Raw genomic sequence first — 18319 nt, forward strand, 5'->3', positions numbered from 1 at the left:
AAAATAAGCTTAATTTAGGGGGGGGGGTTAAATCTCAGCAAGAGAGATGTAAGAAATTGTTCTGTAGGCTTGTCTCATAACAGTAGAAATAATTGTTTTATTACAGTATCTGCACCAGTACAAAAATGTCTTTGTTTTATCTGTACATTTTACCCTTCTGGTGGTTGGGGAAACCTGCAGGAATAAAATGACAAGTACAGAATGCTCACTGTAAATATTGACTGTGTATTAGCAAAATACTAGAAGTCTTTCCACATTGTTTCTAGAATTCAATTACAATGTAAGATAAGCTATTTAAATGTTTATTATAGCAGAATGTGGTCTGTGGTCAGTCCTGGTGTCAAACAATGTTTACAGTTCTGTTCTTCTCTATAAAATGCCCTGGGCTGCAGAGCCCTGGGTGATGGTTCAGCTGCCTCCAAGGAATTCTGTGGTGCAAATGGAACAGGATCCTGCTAACCCTTTGCTTTATTTATTAGCTGTGCATGCCTTTGTTCAAGTTGCTAGAAGGAAAACTAGTTTGACTTAAGCTCTTTGTGTGTACAAACAAAGCATTAATGGGTAATTTCTTACGCTAATTTTTATGCTTCTTGCAAACAAGTATCTTTTTTCATATCTTTAAATGTTAATATATTTTTTTTTTTCTTTTCCTAGGGTGAAAATCCTATTTACAAGAGTGCAGTGACGACTGTGGTCAATCCTAAATATGAGGGAAAATGAACACTGCTTGTATAACTTCACAACACTGTATGCAGTATAGCAACTTTTGTAGTCACAATAAGATAGATTTAGGGCAAGCTGCAGTGATTTTACTAATTGATTACATATAGATTTGTTTTCCTATGTGAAAATAGACTGTATGTAATCTTTTTTTTTTTAATTTTTTTTTTTTTTTTTTTTTTTTTTTTTGCAAATAAGAGTAATTGGTGCCGGAGGTTGGACAAAAAAAAACTTGAGACTGTGTAGCCTAGTCAGCCCAGGACACATGGTGCCTTTTTGACCTTTCCCATTCCCGTGCTGTGAATCCAGGTCTTGTGCAGGGCGTGATGCTGCATGGCATGACTGGGAGGGAAGGGGTTAAAGCAATCAGCATGAGGGCTCTGCCTAGCCATTTAGTATTAAACTTTTTAGCTTTACAGGGAAATCAGGGCTTGAGTTTGCAGATGTAATTAAACTCATGTAGCATGGAGCTGGTGGTTGACTTGCTAGATGTGTGATTAAGTATTTGGTAAGTTGAGTAAGCTGGAGGGGAGCAGTGTAAAAGACTGAAAAGCGTGTGCATACTTATCTTTGATTTTCAAGTTGCATATTGCCAGGTTATGGTTAAAATGAAAAGTTTTGAGAAGAATGTTAAGAAGGAAAAAATAGCTTTAAAACATGTGCCATTACTGAAGAAGTTGCTGACTGGTAACTTACTTAGTTTTCCTTTGTAAATTCAAGCCCTGGGTGACAGTATCATGAAGTACCTTACCAAGACATCCTCAGATCACCTAAGGGCCTTACGTGATGCTGTGTCTTTATTCTGTAATGTTTCTTTGCTTTCAAGCCTGGTGCTTTGTCACCTTCTAATCTTTTTAATGTATTTGGTTGCCATTCTTTTTGTAATATTTTTGTATCAACACAAGCTTTTTTTCTCCTTTTTTTTTTTTTTTGAGCAGTCTTAGCTGTAAATTTGCGTTTACCCCATAGCTGAGATTGCATAGTTTGTCATGTGATGAGTCACACATCATTCTTGACACGTGCCATGTATATTTGCCTCTGACCATTCAAAGTGCATCATAGTCATATTCTTGTTTTAAGTGCCTTTTTATTTTAACAGATGTTCACTTTTTACCGTGCTATTACTGAAGTTATTTATTAAATAAAAGTACCTTAAAATACTTGATCTTGTCTCTCTATCTTGTAGAGGTTATTATTCAAAATCCTGAGAATTGTGTCTCTGTCAGGTAGTAATTGTAATAATACCAAATGTGCCCTGAGAGGAGTTAATGTCACACAGGAAGCTGACCTTTAGGAGCACTGACCCCTATGCAGTGTTACCAGTGTTCCCAAATTAGGCCAGTATTTAATTACATGTTCATTAACTTGGTTGTAGCTACTTATTATATTACATGTTCTGCACTTTGCTTAACAAGTCTGGTTTCAAAATGCTTCTGTAGATTTTGTGGCTGCTTTTCCATAAAGACACTGAAGGCTTTGAATTTGAGTGGCCCATTAAGAGAGCTTTTCTAAACCCTTGTCTGAACTGGGTTTCCTGTAGAGGCTTCCAGGCAGATGGAAGCTGCTTAATATCTCCAAGTGAACAGTTGCTTAAATGAGAGAGAACAGCTGCCATGCTCCAGGATCAGATTCAAGATAAGTGCCACAGATTGTGGGATTTGCCTTAACCAGGATTGGATGATGCAGCTAAGAGAGAAGATGTAGTTCAAGGAGGATAAAATCTAGATGCTGGGAAGCAGGAGCAGTTGTGAATCCTCCTTGGTTTGTAAACAGTGTCCTCAGGTGCTTACCTGAATTGTGCCAGCTGACAGAGCAGTGCACTCTTACAGTCAGTAGCAGTGCATCGACCCAGAAGACTGATCCCACACAAGCCACATGTAAGATCCCAGCAGTTTCTCTGTTTTAAAATAATTACAGTTTATATACCCATAGTCTCACTCTCCTTACTCCATCCATCTCAACTCCTGTCTAGTAACTAAAGAGCCAAGCTAGAATTGTTTTATGGCAGTTGTAATAATCTGAGTTTCTTATCCTGGATAGAAACTAACAACAAAAATACAAGTCAGCTAAAGAAAATAATTCTCTGTGATCATCTGGTTTATTAATTAGCTAATTTTGCAATAGTATGTTGAGCTTCCTATCTTAAAACTACCTCTGAATCTGCTTGGAAAGTAGTCTAAGCACAGTTTTGAGCACCTACACATGAGGAATCTGGACTGATAAATTGATGCTCTGGGGCTGCTGATGAGTTTTTTCCTTTTCTGCAAAAGCTACAATATGTTCTTTTCTATAACAAGTAAAAATTCATTCTCAGAGGAACATAGAATGTGAGTAGGATAAAAAGGAGAAGCTTTTACTTAAATAAAATACTGATGAAGTAGAGATGGTGTGTATGTTCTAGCTACACACTTCTACTATTTAGAGGGTGTTTTTCAAGCACTTCTGATTTTCTTTTTGAAAAATCAGTTGCTGCCAAGGCATTTATCTAGCAGAAAGAAAATATTTGCTAGCAGCTATGAATACAACTCTCAGAACACATATTGCTGCAACGTAACTCCAGTGAATGTTCATTAATGATAATAAATAAATTAATCCCATCTCAGTAAAATTTGTAAATTGCAGATTTAAAAAAAACCACTGTAAGACATAATTTCAAAGTACTTGGGAATGTTTTTAATGAGAGTGCTGACGTAGCATGGTATCAGAATAATAATACAATCAGAATAATATCAGAAACTAAAAATATGACAATTGTTAGTCAAACCACCTACTAATGCCTAACTGCAAAATGGGAAAATAAAATTTATTCAAGGAGGTAACTATAAGTATGTTTGAATGGAGCCACCAAATTTTTCTTGGGCACCAGAGAACCTGTTCAAGGAAGATTTTATAAAGATTACACAAAGAGAAAGCTGGATTAAAAGGCCAGTAAAAGCAGCTGATCAAAGATGTCCTTGAAAAGGCTGAAAATATAAAAGAAATTAAAACATTAGAAATATGCTAAAGAGGATTCAGCTGCTCATAAAAGGCACAAGAAATAATAAATACACTAAAAAGAAATCTGACACCAAGATTAAGAATGACAGTTGGAATAAAGAAATGACAGAATATGAAAACTCATTCTTTGGTTATATATTTCTTATGGAGGAGTTTCATGAGACAGCAAACCTAACATTCCCCAGCAGAGGGCAAATACCAGAGAAATTATTCAAAATGGAGTGTCAACAAAATATTCTAGAGAGGAATCAACAGAAGGAATAACAGCAAAGTGCCAAAAAGCCAATGCTAATCATTTGAGAAGGCTTAAGGAGCTCAAGGATGATGCCTGGTCTCATTGCCATATGAATGGGAAATGGCTCACATACATGGTTTCAATTCTTAGGAGGCTTTCTGGGACTTCAAATTTTTTAAAAAAGAGTTACCCAGATGTTTCTGCCACTGGTAGGAATTATAAGTGGACACAGGGATAAGTGTGACATGTGGGACAATCCAAGGGCAGAGGGATGTCCTATCTCACAAAGGTGAACTTTGAGGGAATCGGCAACATGCAAAGAGATCATTTCATACAACTGGACTTGCAAAGCCTTTAGCAATGCTTTGCATCAAGGACCATTGCAGAAACCTCCAGGGGATGTGAAGAAAGTTAAAAAGAGTAAACAGCTACTAGGGCAGAAGGTTAAAAAGCACATCATAGGAGCTCAGTTACCAGTTCTCTGACCTGAAGGGTGCCATGGGTGAGTCTTCCACCTGCTGGCAGCACTCTCTGTGCAGTCCAGGACACCACTGGCCACCTTTGCCTTGGGGGCACTGAGTCACTGCCAGGTCCTTGAGTTGTCACCAGGACCAGCAAGGTCCTTCTGCAGGGCTGCTCTCCACACACTGGGCCCCAGGGTGTGCTGCTGCTTGGGGTTATTCCTCCCCAGGGCCGGTCTTGGCCCTTCCCTTTATTGAATGTCAAAAGGTTTTTTCCATTCCCAGTTTCTTTCCACTCCCAGTCTGCCAGGTCCCCCTGCAGTGAACCAGCCCCTCCTCCCAGTTTTGTTGGTCTCTGGATGTGCTGAGGGTGTGTCCCATCCTTCAGTCCAGGGGATGCTGAACTGGGAGGGGTCCAGTGTCAAGCCCTTGGATCCACCACTGGTGGCTGGCCTCCAGATTTGTGCCACCAATCACAGCTCTCCCAGCCCTGGCATTCCAGGCAGTTTTCAACCACCTCACTGCCCTCTTGTCTGCCATAAACTCCACCACCCTGTCTGCAATGGTGTTATGGCAAACAGTGTCAAAACCTTTACTGAGGGGGAGATAACATCCACTGCTGTCCCCTGGGAAAACCAAATCCATACGTTTAAACCAAACTAAAGGGTACAAATCAGTCATTGCCTGGATGTGTTCAGGGACAGTGCCTGAACTACCTGGTGCCTACTCGGGAAATAAGATACAGACCAGCTTAATGCTCATTAACAGTCAATAAAACATGCAGCAGAAGTAGGGATTACTAGAAAAAGAGTAAAAAGCAAGAGAAAACGGTAAATTTTTTTTTAAGGAAAAAAGGACTGGTGTGACTAAATCTTGAGTATCACTTCAGTTTCAGCCTTCACAGCAAAGATAAAGTAAAATGAGAAAAGACAGAGGAGGATGACATAACAAAAGTTGCACACCAGTTTCTGTAAGGGAATTACTAAATACAAAGGGATTTTCAGCCTGGAAAAGACAGCAAGGATACCATAGTGACTTACTGTGAGAGGCAGTGGAGAAGGCAAATAGGGGAAGACCAAAGAGTTATCAAACAAAGACAGCCCCAAGAAATAAATGTAAGGTACATCTTCCCATAACCCATAATTTGTAAAAGATTCTGACACATTGTGGGTAGCACATATTAAAAATGAGCAGATAAATTCACAAAAGAGGAATTCATCATGGGATATTAGCTGCAGAATCTAGTAAATATTGCTTAAGTTGAAATTGGAGATTATGCTGGGAAGAATAATTTTTTTTTTTCTCTACACATTTGCTCATGAACACAGATTGAGAGAGGGCACTGGATTATATGAACCCTTAAAGTGACCCAGGAAGGTGAGAAACCTTTATGTTCTTTGGTATTCACCATCCATGTCCCAACACTGGCCAGCTGAAAGAGCCCAAACTTCTTACAGACCTTTCCAGTTTGATTCCAGTCTTGTAAGCAAATGCTTCCAGTTACCTCCTGCATTTTCCTTTCTATCACAAGAGAAATACTTTGCAGCAATAATTAGAAGTAAATTACATTTACTATTTTAAAATATGAATCAAAAGAAATAATAGTCTTATTTCAGTAAGGCTGTCTGCCCTGCTCCTTTGTGTCATGCTAATGGGCTCATCAAAACATCCCTCCCAGAACAGAAAACAACAAATTCTTTTAATTTCCAGGCTCTCCACTGATGTACAGCTAGAGCACTTTCCCATAAATCTCTCAAACAGCAGTAGTATGTAGAGTGTAATAAGAGATCTGGGAGCTGTTGCAGAAGAGACTCCTGGCAGTAAGAGACACTTCACTTGAGTGTGATACATCACAAAAAACTACCTAGGCTGCTAACAGCACCTGATTAAGGAGACACCCCCAGCTCACTGCTTCACATTCAATTTTTCACATGATGCATGAATTCTCCTACCAGAACAGAAAGTGCAGCCATTTTGAGGTACAGTTTACAGATTCTGGAGTTACCAAAGCCACCTCTAACTTGGAAGCATCCAAGTACACGTCACATTTCTGTAAGAACTGGTGTTTCAGTGAAAGGATCCAAGTGCCAATTCATTTAATTCCCAAACTGAAATACGGTCATTCTCTGCTTCTGTTTGAAATGTTGTCTACAGTGAGCAAACAGAAAATACTAAAAGTGAAAATTTATGTCCTTTATTTCCTTTCACTGGCACCTTCATCCATACAGGATCCAGAGACCTGAGCGCTCCCTGGGTGTGGGCAAGTATGATACAGCCCAGTGGCTGGAGAACACCAGAGTAAGAGTTTAGATGGACTCCATTCCTTGTTGAAGCTGGATCACTGTGCAGTCAGAAACCTGGAAATCTTTTGGACAGTTGAAAACCAGGAAGGCATGTTACTCTATAAACAGGTAATTATTTGCTGGTCTGCTCTCTTTGACTTGGGCACCTCAGTTTTCTGTGGAACATTCTGCCTTAAGTGCCAAAGCAGGTAAGGTCTGACCTTGGCACTAAATTCAGGGTCCTGCATAACACTGGCCATCAGGTTTTCCTCAGCTGATTCCTTTTGAGATAGAAAATTAAAATGAAAACACCCTATTTTAATTTTACATTGGTAAGGAACACACCACACAAAGCTGACAAATACTCAGCTGGAATTACTTGGCAGAACAGTTAATTCCATATTTATCTCATTTTGTAGTAAAAATATCTTTCTGTAAAACTCTACTAACTTGCAGATCTCAGCTCTGCCAGCATTATAATTGCTATTAATAAACAGGGTACCTTCAACACTGCTAAAAAAAAATAAAGGTTGGGTTGCATCTTATCTTCTATAAAACAAGAGTGAGTGACATCTGCTATATTTTCTTCCCTTAGAATAATTTAGCAGGGCAATATTATAGAAAACTATCTGATATAAAACTGATAGTGTCCCCTATATTAATTTAAAACACTAGCACAACCGTTGGTTTTAAAACACTTGCACAACAGTGGCTCCATTGCAGTTTCCTGGAAACTCTCCACAGCTCCAAGAATGACAATAAATTATCTGTCCCAGCAGCTCCCTGACCAGCCCATTTGTTCAGCACCTTTCCCAGACAACCCTCAGCTCACAGATAAGCACTCTGCTCATGCACATGCAGACTGGGGCACTACCTGTGCCCTTGTAGTACAACATTTTGTAGTGTAACAAGGTTAATATTTCTTTCTTGTTATCTGAAGCATCCCATCAGTTTCATTAGAGTTTAATAAAATCAGAAAGTCGGGCAAAAATAGTATGAAATTTTTTTGTGAACCAAGCTTTTCCTGCTCTTGGAAAATAAAGGATTTGTTATTTATTTCAGTAGTTCCCAAATAGATGTTATCAGAATTTATAGTCTATCAACAGTTTATAGCAAAGTGGTTTCTTATAACTACAATATTTTATCATCAAATTTTCATATTAAGTTCATATACTAAAATGTCACTAGCCACATAACAACTGCAGGGAGTAATTAAGAGTTATATTTAGATATAAAGCATGTCCTAGCCAACACCTAAATCATAGCAGGTTTTCAGAGGCTTGCAGAAGGAAGGCAGCTGCAGCTGAGCAGAGAAGATGAATATAGCCCATAAGGGTTCTGCATCTTCAGTAGAACTGCAGGGACACAAAACAGCAACAACTGCAGTGAAGAGAACACAAAGGAAAAGTCTACATAAAGTAGCTCTGCCATTTCAAAACTCATTGAGAACTTTCAGGTAAATTTGATTAAAGTTAAAAATACTTCAGTACCTATTTGGAACTTTTATTTTTATTAAGTTCCAAATTAGAATGAAAGAGACTGAGGCATCTATCAAAAAAGGAATTTAGAATCCCCTGACTTGTCTTCCCATCTTGTCAGGGAAAAAGACTCTTTAAGACTAATTACCTTTTATCGATAATTATCTGCATAGATCAGTTTAGAATATTCACATTTCATCTGACATATTCCAAATCACACACAAGTGTCAATAATATGTATTTTCGGTTAAAATGAAAGTAAAAAAAAAAAAACTTTTAAGTATCCATCCTAGGAGTGTCTACCAAAGCCATAATTTCTACTGGCTGTCCATGCAGATGAATGCCCACAGAGGGTCTCACCCTCTGACCCCTGTTCTGCTGAAGAATTCCTCACTTGCTGCAGGTCTTTCAAATTTTCTTTCAGACTTGCTGCTAAAATTCTTTTCAGCTCATATCCTTTCTTCCCTATAGGAAATGAGAGATATATTACTCAAAGTTTTACAAGCTTTTGCAATGTAAGACTTTAAGCTAGAGTGTTTACTGTTGCATTCTCATAGTAAACACAGTATACTGAAATTAGGCACATAAAATATTCATATTAAATATATTTAAAATGAAAAGAGTCTACAAAAAAGGAAAAAAGCCTATAAACCAGAACATGCTATGACAAGGATATAAAGCAAGTGTGTAACACCCTCTCTCTGTACAGCTTAGAGAATAAAAGCAACTAATTCCTACCTGCTGAAATTTATACCTTTGATAATATTTTCCATGTATAGTGACAATCTACTATTGCAGGCATAGATCAGAAATGTATTTTTATGCATCTTTAATATGCTCCTAGGTTATCAGTCTTCTAATGTTTTTTTTTTTTATTTAAAAATGCTTAAGTAGCTCTCAGACAATCTAAAACAGCATTCCCCCATGTCAGAAGTTCAGTCACTGTCACCTATGTCAAAACAGATATTTCCTTCAACTTCCTTTTCTTCACATCTCAAGGGAAAGAATTCTAAACATTAAAAATTGCTAAAAATATTTTCCATGTTTATAAAAAGCCAGCCCTGCACTCATAGTCCTGAGAGATATGAATGTCTCCATGATTCTACTCCATGGACACACATGAATAAATAATCCAGCATCAGGCTGCAGCTGTGTGCTGCCATTTGTGCTGCCTGCCTGGCTGCCTGCCAGACCCAGCCTTTCCTGCAGGTCTTTCAGATTTCATTCCAAAGCTGCAAGAAGCCTTCACTGGTTTGATAGCTCCTTTAGCTGGAAAACTAAATTCATATTTTTCTTTAAAAATTGAATCCTAACAGATGGATCTTGAGCTTAAAGCTTGTTCTATGTTAGAAATAACATCCATGATAAATTATTAGCCTATACTGTGAGTGATGTTGAGAAAGAAATGTCTAAGATGTGAAAAGAAAATTTACATTTAAGCAATACCAAAATTTAAAAGTGCATAAGGAATGGAAAACAATAGCGTTTCTATTATCTTGTTAATTCTTCCCTCCTGAATGTGTTGTACTTTACATTTAAGCCCTTCAAAACACAGATTATCTTCTTGTTTTTATCACAATACAGCTGTGATTCTCATTCCAGCCCCTAGCTCATAATAAATTATTTTCCCACCTTACACATTGCAATAGCAAGAAGGAATAATGGTCAGACAGAGGCTTGGGAATGAGTGCCTGACTCTAATGAAGCCAAAGACCAAATTCCCCTTACCTGTGCCCGGGTCCAGCAGCAGCCCTGAGTGCAGTGAGGTACCCAGCACGGCCTGGGCCTCTGCCAGGGCTGCCTCAGCCATGGAGCTGGGGACAAAGCTGTAGCCATGATATTTTATGAAAAATCCTCTGCTGGGATTTTTCCCGTCCTGAGGAGCTGAGAGCCTCAGGAAAGAAATGTAAACAATAACTATCTGCTGCTGTGGAATGCCACAGGTGCATCTTCCATTGGTCCATGTGGATTGTTTGCAATTGGTGACCCATCACAGCCACCTGTGCCAAGGCTGTGAGCAGTCACAGGATTTTGTTATAGATTCTATTCTATTCTTGCTCTTTGTAGCCTTCTGATCATTCTTCTCTTTCTGTTCTTTTAGTATAGTTTTAATGTAGTATTTTAGTATAATATATAACATAATAAACCAGCCTTCTGAAAAAAATAAAATCAAACCTCATGTCCCTACACTTAGAGCATTCACCGCAACACAAAGCTGAGCAAAGAGCTAGGCCAGAGCCAGCCCCTTCTGCCCAGGCGGAGTGAGAGAGCCAGTCCCTTCTGCCCTGTGAGTGCCCAGCCCTGCTGGGCTCTGCTGAGGGTTTGGTTTGCCTGGCCATGGCCTCATGGCCCTGCTGAGCTGTGCCCTGCCATGGCCTCGGGCCTGCACTTCTGCCTGAGCTGTGACTGAACCTGGCCGCTGCTGCCAGCCCTGGTTCTGACCTGACCTCAGGTGATGTCTCATCATTTTGCACTGCCTTGTGATCTGGAGTGTTTGGTGACACCAACAGCCACAACCTGACCAGCTCAGCTTGCCTTGCACAGCTTCTGTGGGATTGTGCCCCGGTCAGTACCCCCAACCATCTTGCTGTCATTGTCACCTCCCAGAAGGCCTCCCTGTTGTCACCTTATTGCAAAAGCCCCATACCCTCTTGTCGCTGTCTCATGGGCAGCTCCTCCCAGTTCTAACTCCTTCCTCACAACACAGCCAACAAACTCTAAGTAACTTCTCAACCAGCCAACCTACTCTTTTACAATACCCATCCCAACTGGATCTAGCTGTGGCATATTAAGGGCAGGCCTGTTCCTAATTCTTGGTAATTAGCACAGCTGTAACTCCTTGGGGTGAAATTACCTTTATCCTATCTCTATTCTCCTACATTCCATCCATCCACACCCCCCCATGTGGAAAAGCCTACTCCTACTACTCCTTGACATGCATAATCTCCATGTCCTTCATCCTCATACTTCCATTCTTTTACCTTCTTCCAATTTTTGATGCCATTGATCATTCTTGCCTTCCTGGCATTCTACACCCACTAGACTTGATGGGTTTTTTCACTCCAGTTCTTTTCAAGACTGTTCTTGTAGTTGATCTTTTGATGAGTATTTTTGCTCTTGCCCCACTCTCATTATTCCCCTGGGCAGTATCTATAGCTTTTGCTCATCTTACATTATGCTCTCTCTCCAAGCAATTTCATCACCTGACACATCCTCAGTTATCATCTCTATGCTGATGACTAACAAATCAAGCTCAGCATCATTACTTGTTCTTCTAGCAATAGTCGCCCTCTGTCCTTCTCTCAAATTATGCCATTTCAAGGTTTTATCAGCTTTAACCAAATCTGAGAAAAATAATTAGTATTTTCCAAAAACTTGCCATACCTTTGCTTTCTGCACATTCAGGTAGGTGTTCTCAGGATACTTTCAAAGTTTTTTCCGCACATTGGTCTTATAAAAGAAAATCCACATGCCATTTTGGGATCTTCATCTACTCGACATCTTCCTTCCCTCTTTGTCCAAACAGAATGGGCTTCCTTTAAGTCCCAATAAAATGTTATTAAAAAACCTTTTAAAAACCCTTTCAATTCGTTCATGCAACACCCTTACCTCAAGACTGTACTACCTGAATTCTTTCATCACAGCCCAGTTCCCTTTGACATCAAACTTGCATTTTTCAGTATTGCTTTTAAATGTCCAAGTAACATAAATCTGCATGTTAAAAAAAATAATAAATTTGACACTATACAAGATAAACTATATCCAATTGCCAAGTAGAAGAAATATCTGAGAGAGTTTAAAATTAGAACCAGGGAAGTACCCCCAGCAACAGTGGTAGTGAGCTCCTTGGCAGGATTATTAGTTCATGCACAACTCTATGCATTTGTGGGTATTCTTCCTGTTCATCTGTACAGCTCTACAGTTCCCTCATAACATATTTTCTCGTTAAGCTTGATGCCTATTTATATTTTGTACATTCTGCCAGTATTCCCAGTCTTGTGTAACATGTTTGACAGTCTGTCATCTATGTATCATATAAAGTGCTTTACCCTATTTAAGTTCCTCTTAAAATAATTCTCCTTTTCACGGCATCTCCAGTAACTTTCACTGCATCTGTTTCTTCATCCTGAGACTGGGAATGGCCAGAGCAGTAACATCTCTTGAATAAGTGCATGTTAGATGGTAGAGTAAATTAAACAGGGACCTAAATAATAGAATACAGATTTCTGTATCTGTGCTGCATTTAGCAGTGCTCCTGTCTATTTAACTGTCTTCAAAAGCTCCTCTGCCTTTCAGATCTTCTGTACCTGATGACAGCTTAGCAAGTTTTACTGTGCCAAAGCTCCACTGTTTCCTTGCAAAGATAAAAGCTACTCAGAAAGACGTTCAATAGAGAAAACATCTAAACAGTGTCTGCTTTTCCTCTAGAAACTGGCACACGGTGTTTTCAGAAAAGACTGAAGAAAACTCTCTATAACTCCTAAGAATTGGCCTTTCTGGCATTTCTTGCTGCAGGCCCATGTAGTCCCTGCATTTTCAGTCGGTGATGAAGGCAATGTCAGAACCAATCCAGACACAGGAGTTTGGGCCCATTTTGGAAAGCACTTGCACAGCACAGAGGTTGGCAATTTCATCCTCAGACAATTCTACACTTCACTGTAGCATATCTTCACCTCATCCTTTATTATATCCTTACCTCATCCTTTAGCAGCCATTTCATGCAGATGGATGAGAAACTGGCACAAAGTTAAGATTTTATGGAGCTAGTCAGGTTTCAGTAATAGCAGAGGGGAAAAAGCCCACAAGAAGATAAATAGCATTTCACTGAGGGAGGGCAAACTGTCAATATCCTCATGACATGTTTAATGTTCTCTGATCAGGACCCTACTCAAACAGCTTTCCATTTGGCAGTTTCCAGGCCAGCTGCTGCTGCCTGTTGGATTTTACTCACTTGATGTATTGATGGCAGTGTTTTGCCATCTAGTAGAAGTTCTAGTTCCTTGGGAATGGTGAAAAAAGCAAAGGTTACTTTAGAAAAATACGTAAGCTTTAATCTAGGACATATAATGACATATTTTGTCTTAAAACTATGTTCTATATTTAATTCTATGACCTTTTTGGACTATAGGATCTTATATATAAGTACATAATACATTACAGCCTTGATAATAATTTATATTAAAGCTACTGCATACTTCCCTGCTATAATAATAATGAAGCATTAAAATAGCTGAAGCACCACTTAGTACAAAACAAGATCAAAAAAAGGATTAATATATATCATGGTTCTGTTGTTCTATATTTAGCTAAAAACCACTTAAAGACTTAAAATTTTGCTATGTTACAAACCTATTTGCATGATGAGAATATGTTCCCAACAAGGCAAAGCTATCTGCAGACATAAGAATCATTATTTATTTTTACAGAAGCAAAAACTCAAGATTCAGGAGACAGGAATGAAAAAGTTTAAGAAATAAATTAATTGCCAATGTGGAAATATCAGTGCAATGTCCAAACAGTACCTTTCTTTTGCCACCTGAAAAGACAGAATGCAGATAAATTTCACTTTTCTTGGCTACCTATTGAACAAAATTATTTCACTAATTTTTAGAATTTTAGAAAGTACTTATGTTGCCATATTTTTAGCCCACAAACAAGGAGCATGTAAGGCTGACAGTGATTTCAGGAATTGCAGCAGAAACTTTAAAAGGCCAGGTGTGTTTGATTTCTCCTGCTCACCCTGCAGGTTCAAAGCATTTAGCAATTAAGGAGACATAATGTAGTCATTCAAGGAAGAGTGACTGCCACAGAAGATAACTCTAATAATTTATGGAGTCACTTTGAAAGTAATCATTGTCATTGTAAGGACCCTATATCATTGTTTGTCTGGACCTAATTTAATTATGGGTATTTTCTGCTTCTGGTGTAGGCTCCTCATTTGACAGCTATTATAAAAGTATAAGCTTTACTTGTATAAATATTCCCCATACAGCAAAAATATTTTTAATGTCAAATCACATTAATGCACATAAATTTTCATATAATTGTCATCACATATTATGTTTTACAATTATTTAACATTCATACTTTCTGTATGTCAGCATGACTGAATATCTTTTATATATAATCAGCTCAGTTGGAAACATGTTCATTGGTACAACAAATTCCCAGTGCAGCAGAGAGAAATGGTCTTTAATATTGTTAAGACACTGGGTTTGGGAAGCAAATTCCACGGTCTCTGGTGATTTTTGGCATGATGGTAATAGTTACAGTCAAATAATCTTCTTTCTAAAGAAAATAGAACATTTATCTTTAACATCTACTACTTCCTTTTAAAATAATCCATGGAAGATTTTCTTCTTCAGGTAAGATTATTTCCAAAGTGACATTCTATAATGAAAAATTATAACATTATATGATATTGTTTACTCTCATTACAATATTAGTCAGCTGATAAATTCTTTTATTTTAACGTATCCAGGTCCTGAGTAAACTCATTCAAACTACAAATTAAGGAGCTACCTTTAAGAACTCAGAAGTAGTTGATTAATTTAATAGAACTAATTTCAAAACTGATAAATTGAATAATGTTTCCCTTTTTCCCCCCCTCAATTTTATTTATACAAATTCACAGAACCTTATTAAGAAATTGAGTTCCTTCTTCACTTTTTTCCATCAGCTTTTTCAAGATTGAGAAGTCTGATATGAAACTGATAAAATGTTGGCAGTTGATAACTTCACAGAAATTCTTCAATATTTGGAAAACTACAGAATATCTATTATTGTTGAGGTTTTGGTGTGTATTTTGAACTGCTGAATATGGGAACAAATATGACAAGGAAGAGTAGTGCTGGATGGGCTGTGTCATCTTCCAGTGCTCAAAGGAAAACAGAGATAATAAAGGTTTGCTGTAGGTTACCACTGCTGCTGGAAACCCCTTTAGAATCATATTCATGATTTCTGCATAGCTAGCAGCTATGGAAGTATTTTGCTCCAAAATATATTATTGATTATATTTTAATGTTCTTAAGGGTAATCCCATAAATTTCAATTTCTGTGTTGGGTTTTTACCTCTGTCCATCATGAGACTCTTGTAAATGGCTCTGAAATCAAATACTGCAGCCTAAGTACCATGTAACAGTCCAAAACATTCCACTACAGTCTCTGTTAATGTCATGTAGAGGAGCTTATGAAGTCCAAGACAGAAAAGATTTTCATGCAAAAGTCCCCAAAAGCCAAACATGCTGTGTTCAAGTGCTGGAAATTAATTTCTGGGAAGGTTATGTTGTTCACTACTGTTTAAGGAAGCAAAACTCATTAATACATTCAAGCATGGGAACTAAGAATTCCCAAGAGACAACAGATTGTTTTGGAAATAGAGGAAATATTTTGTTTCACATTATAATCTAGATTCAGTTCCTTTATGTTGGTATTTTTCTGTCACAAAATAATGAGAAAAGTTAAAGTGAAACATTTTCAATCCTGGGAATTTCACAAAACTGAAAAAATTAAAGGACAGGTAGGAAAACAAAGAATTCTTTCTCCTGCAATCAATTTCTCCAGGTTTAAACAGCTGCAGTTCAGGTTATGAACAAGACTGTTTTCTCACTGAATTAAGCTAAGTGTCAATTGCTAACAGACAGAGAGCACTGACACAGTAATACTGTGGTAATAAAAAATTATTAATTTCACCTGTCTGTTGTATGAGAAAATTTAATAACCTCTGTCCTCATTGCTTCTGTTTCTTCTGGAATGTTTTACTACTATACTAAGTTCATAAAACAACAATTCACAATTGGAATAGGCAAAATGCAGTGCAAATGTGCAGTCAATTTGATGACAAACATCTTGGAAAATAGGACTCTACCATCTCCTATCATCTAGCTCCTTTAGACTAAAACCACCCGTAAAATGCATCTTGCTGTAGCTGAACTGAACTCAGTAATTTGATCAGGTTTTCCAGTCTTGGGTTTCTGCCTATTTACAGTAAAACAAAGGGAGGTAGTTATGGCTGATTCTTGATACTATATTAGCCAGAAGGAAAAAAAAAATCTGACTTCTTTGGAAAATGACAAGCACAAATATCAAATGGGATGGGATCCTGTCCCATCCCATTCTCCTTCAAAAGAACCCTTTTTTCCTAAGAATATGAAGGAAACCTGCCTGAAGGCTGGATGAATTTAGAGTTTCCAGGAGTGAAATACAAGGCTTTCTATTTAGATGGAGAGGAAAGAAATCAAACATCCCCTGATCACAGACATAACTCAGCACTATCATTAGAGGTGCTGTAAATTACAGTGACATAAGGTACTTTCATGGCAGTAATACTAAAGTATTACCTATGAGAGCCTGGCAGAATTCTTACCTCTCAGTATCACAGATTTCACCTGCAGCAGGTGGATAAGAATGCTTATCTATTTTTATAATTTTTTTTTAAATTTCAGGATGAAATGATTGTATGAATCAGCCCTGTGAATGCCAGACCTGGAAGGCAGAGGCAGCAGATTTTTCTGTCTAAGATTGACTGGGGTGAATCTAATTCCTTGCCTTTATCCAGCTCACCTTACTTCTGAATATGATCTTTTTTCTTAACTTGCCTGCTGAACCCACGTGATTGCTACACTTCCTTCTCTCTGCTAATCCTTATTTCCATAATGTAACATCCTTTTTTGAGGTGGTGCTCCAATTTCTTCAGTTTCTTCCATTCATGCAGGACTTTTCCTTTTTTTTTAATAGCTTGTTTTCCTTAATTCAGTACTGCCAATTTCTGTACTAATTCATCCATTTCAGTAATGACCTTGGAAGGTAACACTGTACTGTTGCCTTCACTTTTAAGCCACTTTTTTGTCCTTTCTCAGATAAACCTTCAGCATTTTTTTCATAGTAATGTCAGAAACACCAATGTGATCCTCTTTGACATTTTTGTAACTAATTTTTCTTGAAAAACTTGTGTCTTGAATATGAATAGATTTTGCTAAGTTGCTTGTTAGACTTCGAAGCTTCCTATTAAAGTATATATTATAAGCACATATGCATTGAAATTCTGTTTCTCAGGTTCACTTCAATGCATATAAGCACTTCCTAAATCCCTTTTCAGCTGAAAAATCTTTGAATTTTAATATTGTTTAAGCTTCAAATCAAATATACACTGAATATCTGCAGCACAGCTATAGCAAAGCACATTCAAATATAAAAGTAAAAATATAAAAAGTGGTTAAAGCATTTTAAAGCTTTTCAATTAACATGAATTGAAAGTAGAAAAGTTGAATTAAGCTTTTATGAGAAATTACTTAAAATTTTCCCCAATTTGAGAGTTTAAAGTTCCTCAATTTTTAAGTTAAAACTTGTTTAATACTTTGAAATAGAACACCTTCCACGAAAAGAATTATACAAGTTACAAAATGGGAGTCTAAAATGAAAGCTCAAAAAGACAAATGAATATTCCAGTATATATAAAAATTTTCAATACCTTTAAAATTGTACATTGTTACATTTGCAGAAGTTAGTATAGAGGACATGACTGATCAAATTTGTGTTTCTTGCCCTTTTTTTTTAAGCTGCTGCATTTTAGCCTTCCATCAATGCTTTTAGTGTATAGGAGATATTTTTCACTGTTCCAGATAAAAGTATGGGCAAGCTGTAACCTTGTGTAAGATTACAGAGAATCAGGAATTCATCTCATCCAGTTTACGTGTCTCTATTTGAATTAGTTTCTAACTAAACTTGTTTGACTTTCTGGCAAGTGGAAAGAAATGGATGTTTCTAGAATGCAATTAATCTTGCCCCAAAATAGATCCTTAAAACAGCTCAGATAAATTGGTCATTAGAAATGCCTGATTATCTCTGTAACTATAAAAAGAGTTTAGTAGAGCAGCTCAAACACAAATGTCTGTTTGACAGACCTCCAATGTTATGAGAAATAAATCTTAATGCTGCATTTCCCATTTCTTTGAAAGAGGAATAAAAGACTCCACTGAGTGATTTTACCACCCTGTAGGGATTTATCCACTTCCTTTTCCAAATTTAAAAATTGTTGTTCCTTTTAAGAAAGGTATCAAAACAGTAACAACAATAAAAACATAATAAGGAAGTAAAAGCAATGAGTATATTGATACAACTACTTTTCCAAATTCAGCACTTGTAATG

General features: G+C 37.5%; 2 protein-coding genes and 1 long non-coding RNA gene across 17 annotated transcripts in view; 2 read left to right on the forward strand and 1 right to left on the reverse strand.

Annotated features, from left to right (window-relative positions):
• Positions 1–1885, forward strand: part of ITGB1 (integrin subunit beta 1) — a 43097-nt gene extending 41212 nt beyond the window's left edge. For both annotated transcript variants that reach the window (XM_064398291.1, XM_064398370.1), the window contains exon 16: positions 655–1885. In XM_064398291.1, the coding sequence (XP_064254361.1) occupies positions 655–720 (66 nt within the window). In that variant the 3' untranslated portion in view covers positions 721–1885. The remainder of the gene's footprint in view (positions 1–654) is intronic.
• LOC135285788 (uncharacterized) lies at positions 919–13937 on the reverse strand. 14 transcript variants are annotated; one of them, XM_064398650.1, is made up of 7 exons: positions 13696–13937; positions 13125–13172; positions 11799–11884; positions 11558–11709; positions 9902–9999; positions 8534–8638; positions 919–8075 (listed from the first exon to the last, which is right to left on the reverse strand). In XM_064398650.1, the coding sequence occupies exons 4-7, from the start codon at positions 11572–11574 to the stop codon at positions 7939–7941; spliced, it is 357 nt and encodes a 118-aa protein (XP_064254720.1). In that variant the 5' UTR covers positions 11575–11709; positions 11799–11884; positions 13125–13172; positions 13696–13937; the 3' UTR covers positions 919–7938. The 14 variants fall into 14 exon arrangements, 9 of the variants coding, with proteins under 9 accessions (XP_064254720.1, XP_064255206.1, XP_064255127.1 ...); XR_010350683.1 differs by lacking the exon at positions 13125–13172 and having other exon boundaries at positions 919–8050; positions 8568–8638; XM_064399136.1 differs by lacking the exon at positions 13125–13172 and having other exon boundaries at positions 8568–8638.
• Positions 13920–16240, forward strand: LOC135286714 (uncharacterized). Its single transcript, XR_010350806.1, has 3 exons — positions 13920–14034; positions 14305–14538; positions 14853–16240. It is a non-coding gene; the product is annotated as an uncharacterized LOC135286714 (long non-coding RNA).
• The last annotated feature ends 2079 nt before the right edge of the window (positions 16241–18319 follow it).

Source organism: Passer domesticus, chromosome 1 (assembly GCF_036417665.1).
Source record: "Passer domesticus isolate bPasDom1 chromosome 1, bPasDom1.hap1, whole genome shotgun sequence".
Lineage (NCBI taxonomy): Eukaryota > Metazoa > Chordata > Aves > Passeriformes > Passeridae > Passer > Passer domesticus.

Coding starts and splice junctions, on each gene's coding strand:
- LOC135285788 (XM_064398803.1), bottom strand. Junction 8,639..9,901: donor GCTGCTGGACCCGGGCACAG/GTAAGGGGAATT, acceptor CATTTCCTATAG/GGAAGAAAGGATATGAGCTG. Junction 8,076..8,533: donor AGCAGAACAGGGGTCAGAGG/GTGAGACCCTCT, acceptor TCTTCACTGCAG/TTGTTGCTGTTTTGTGTCCC.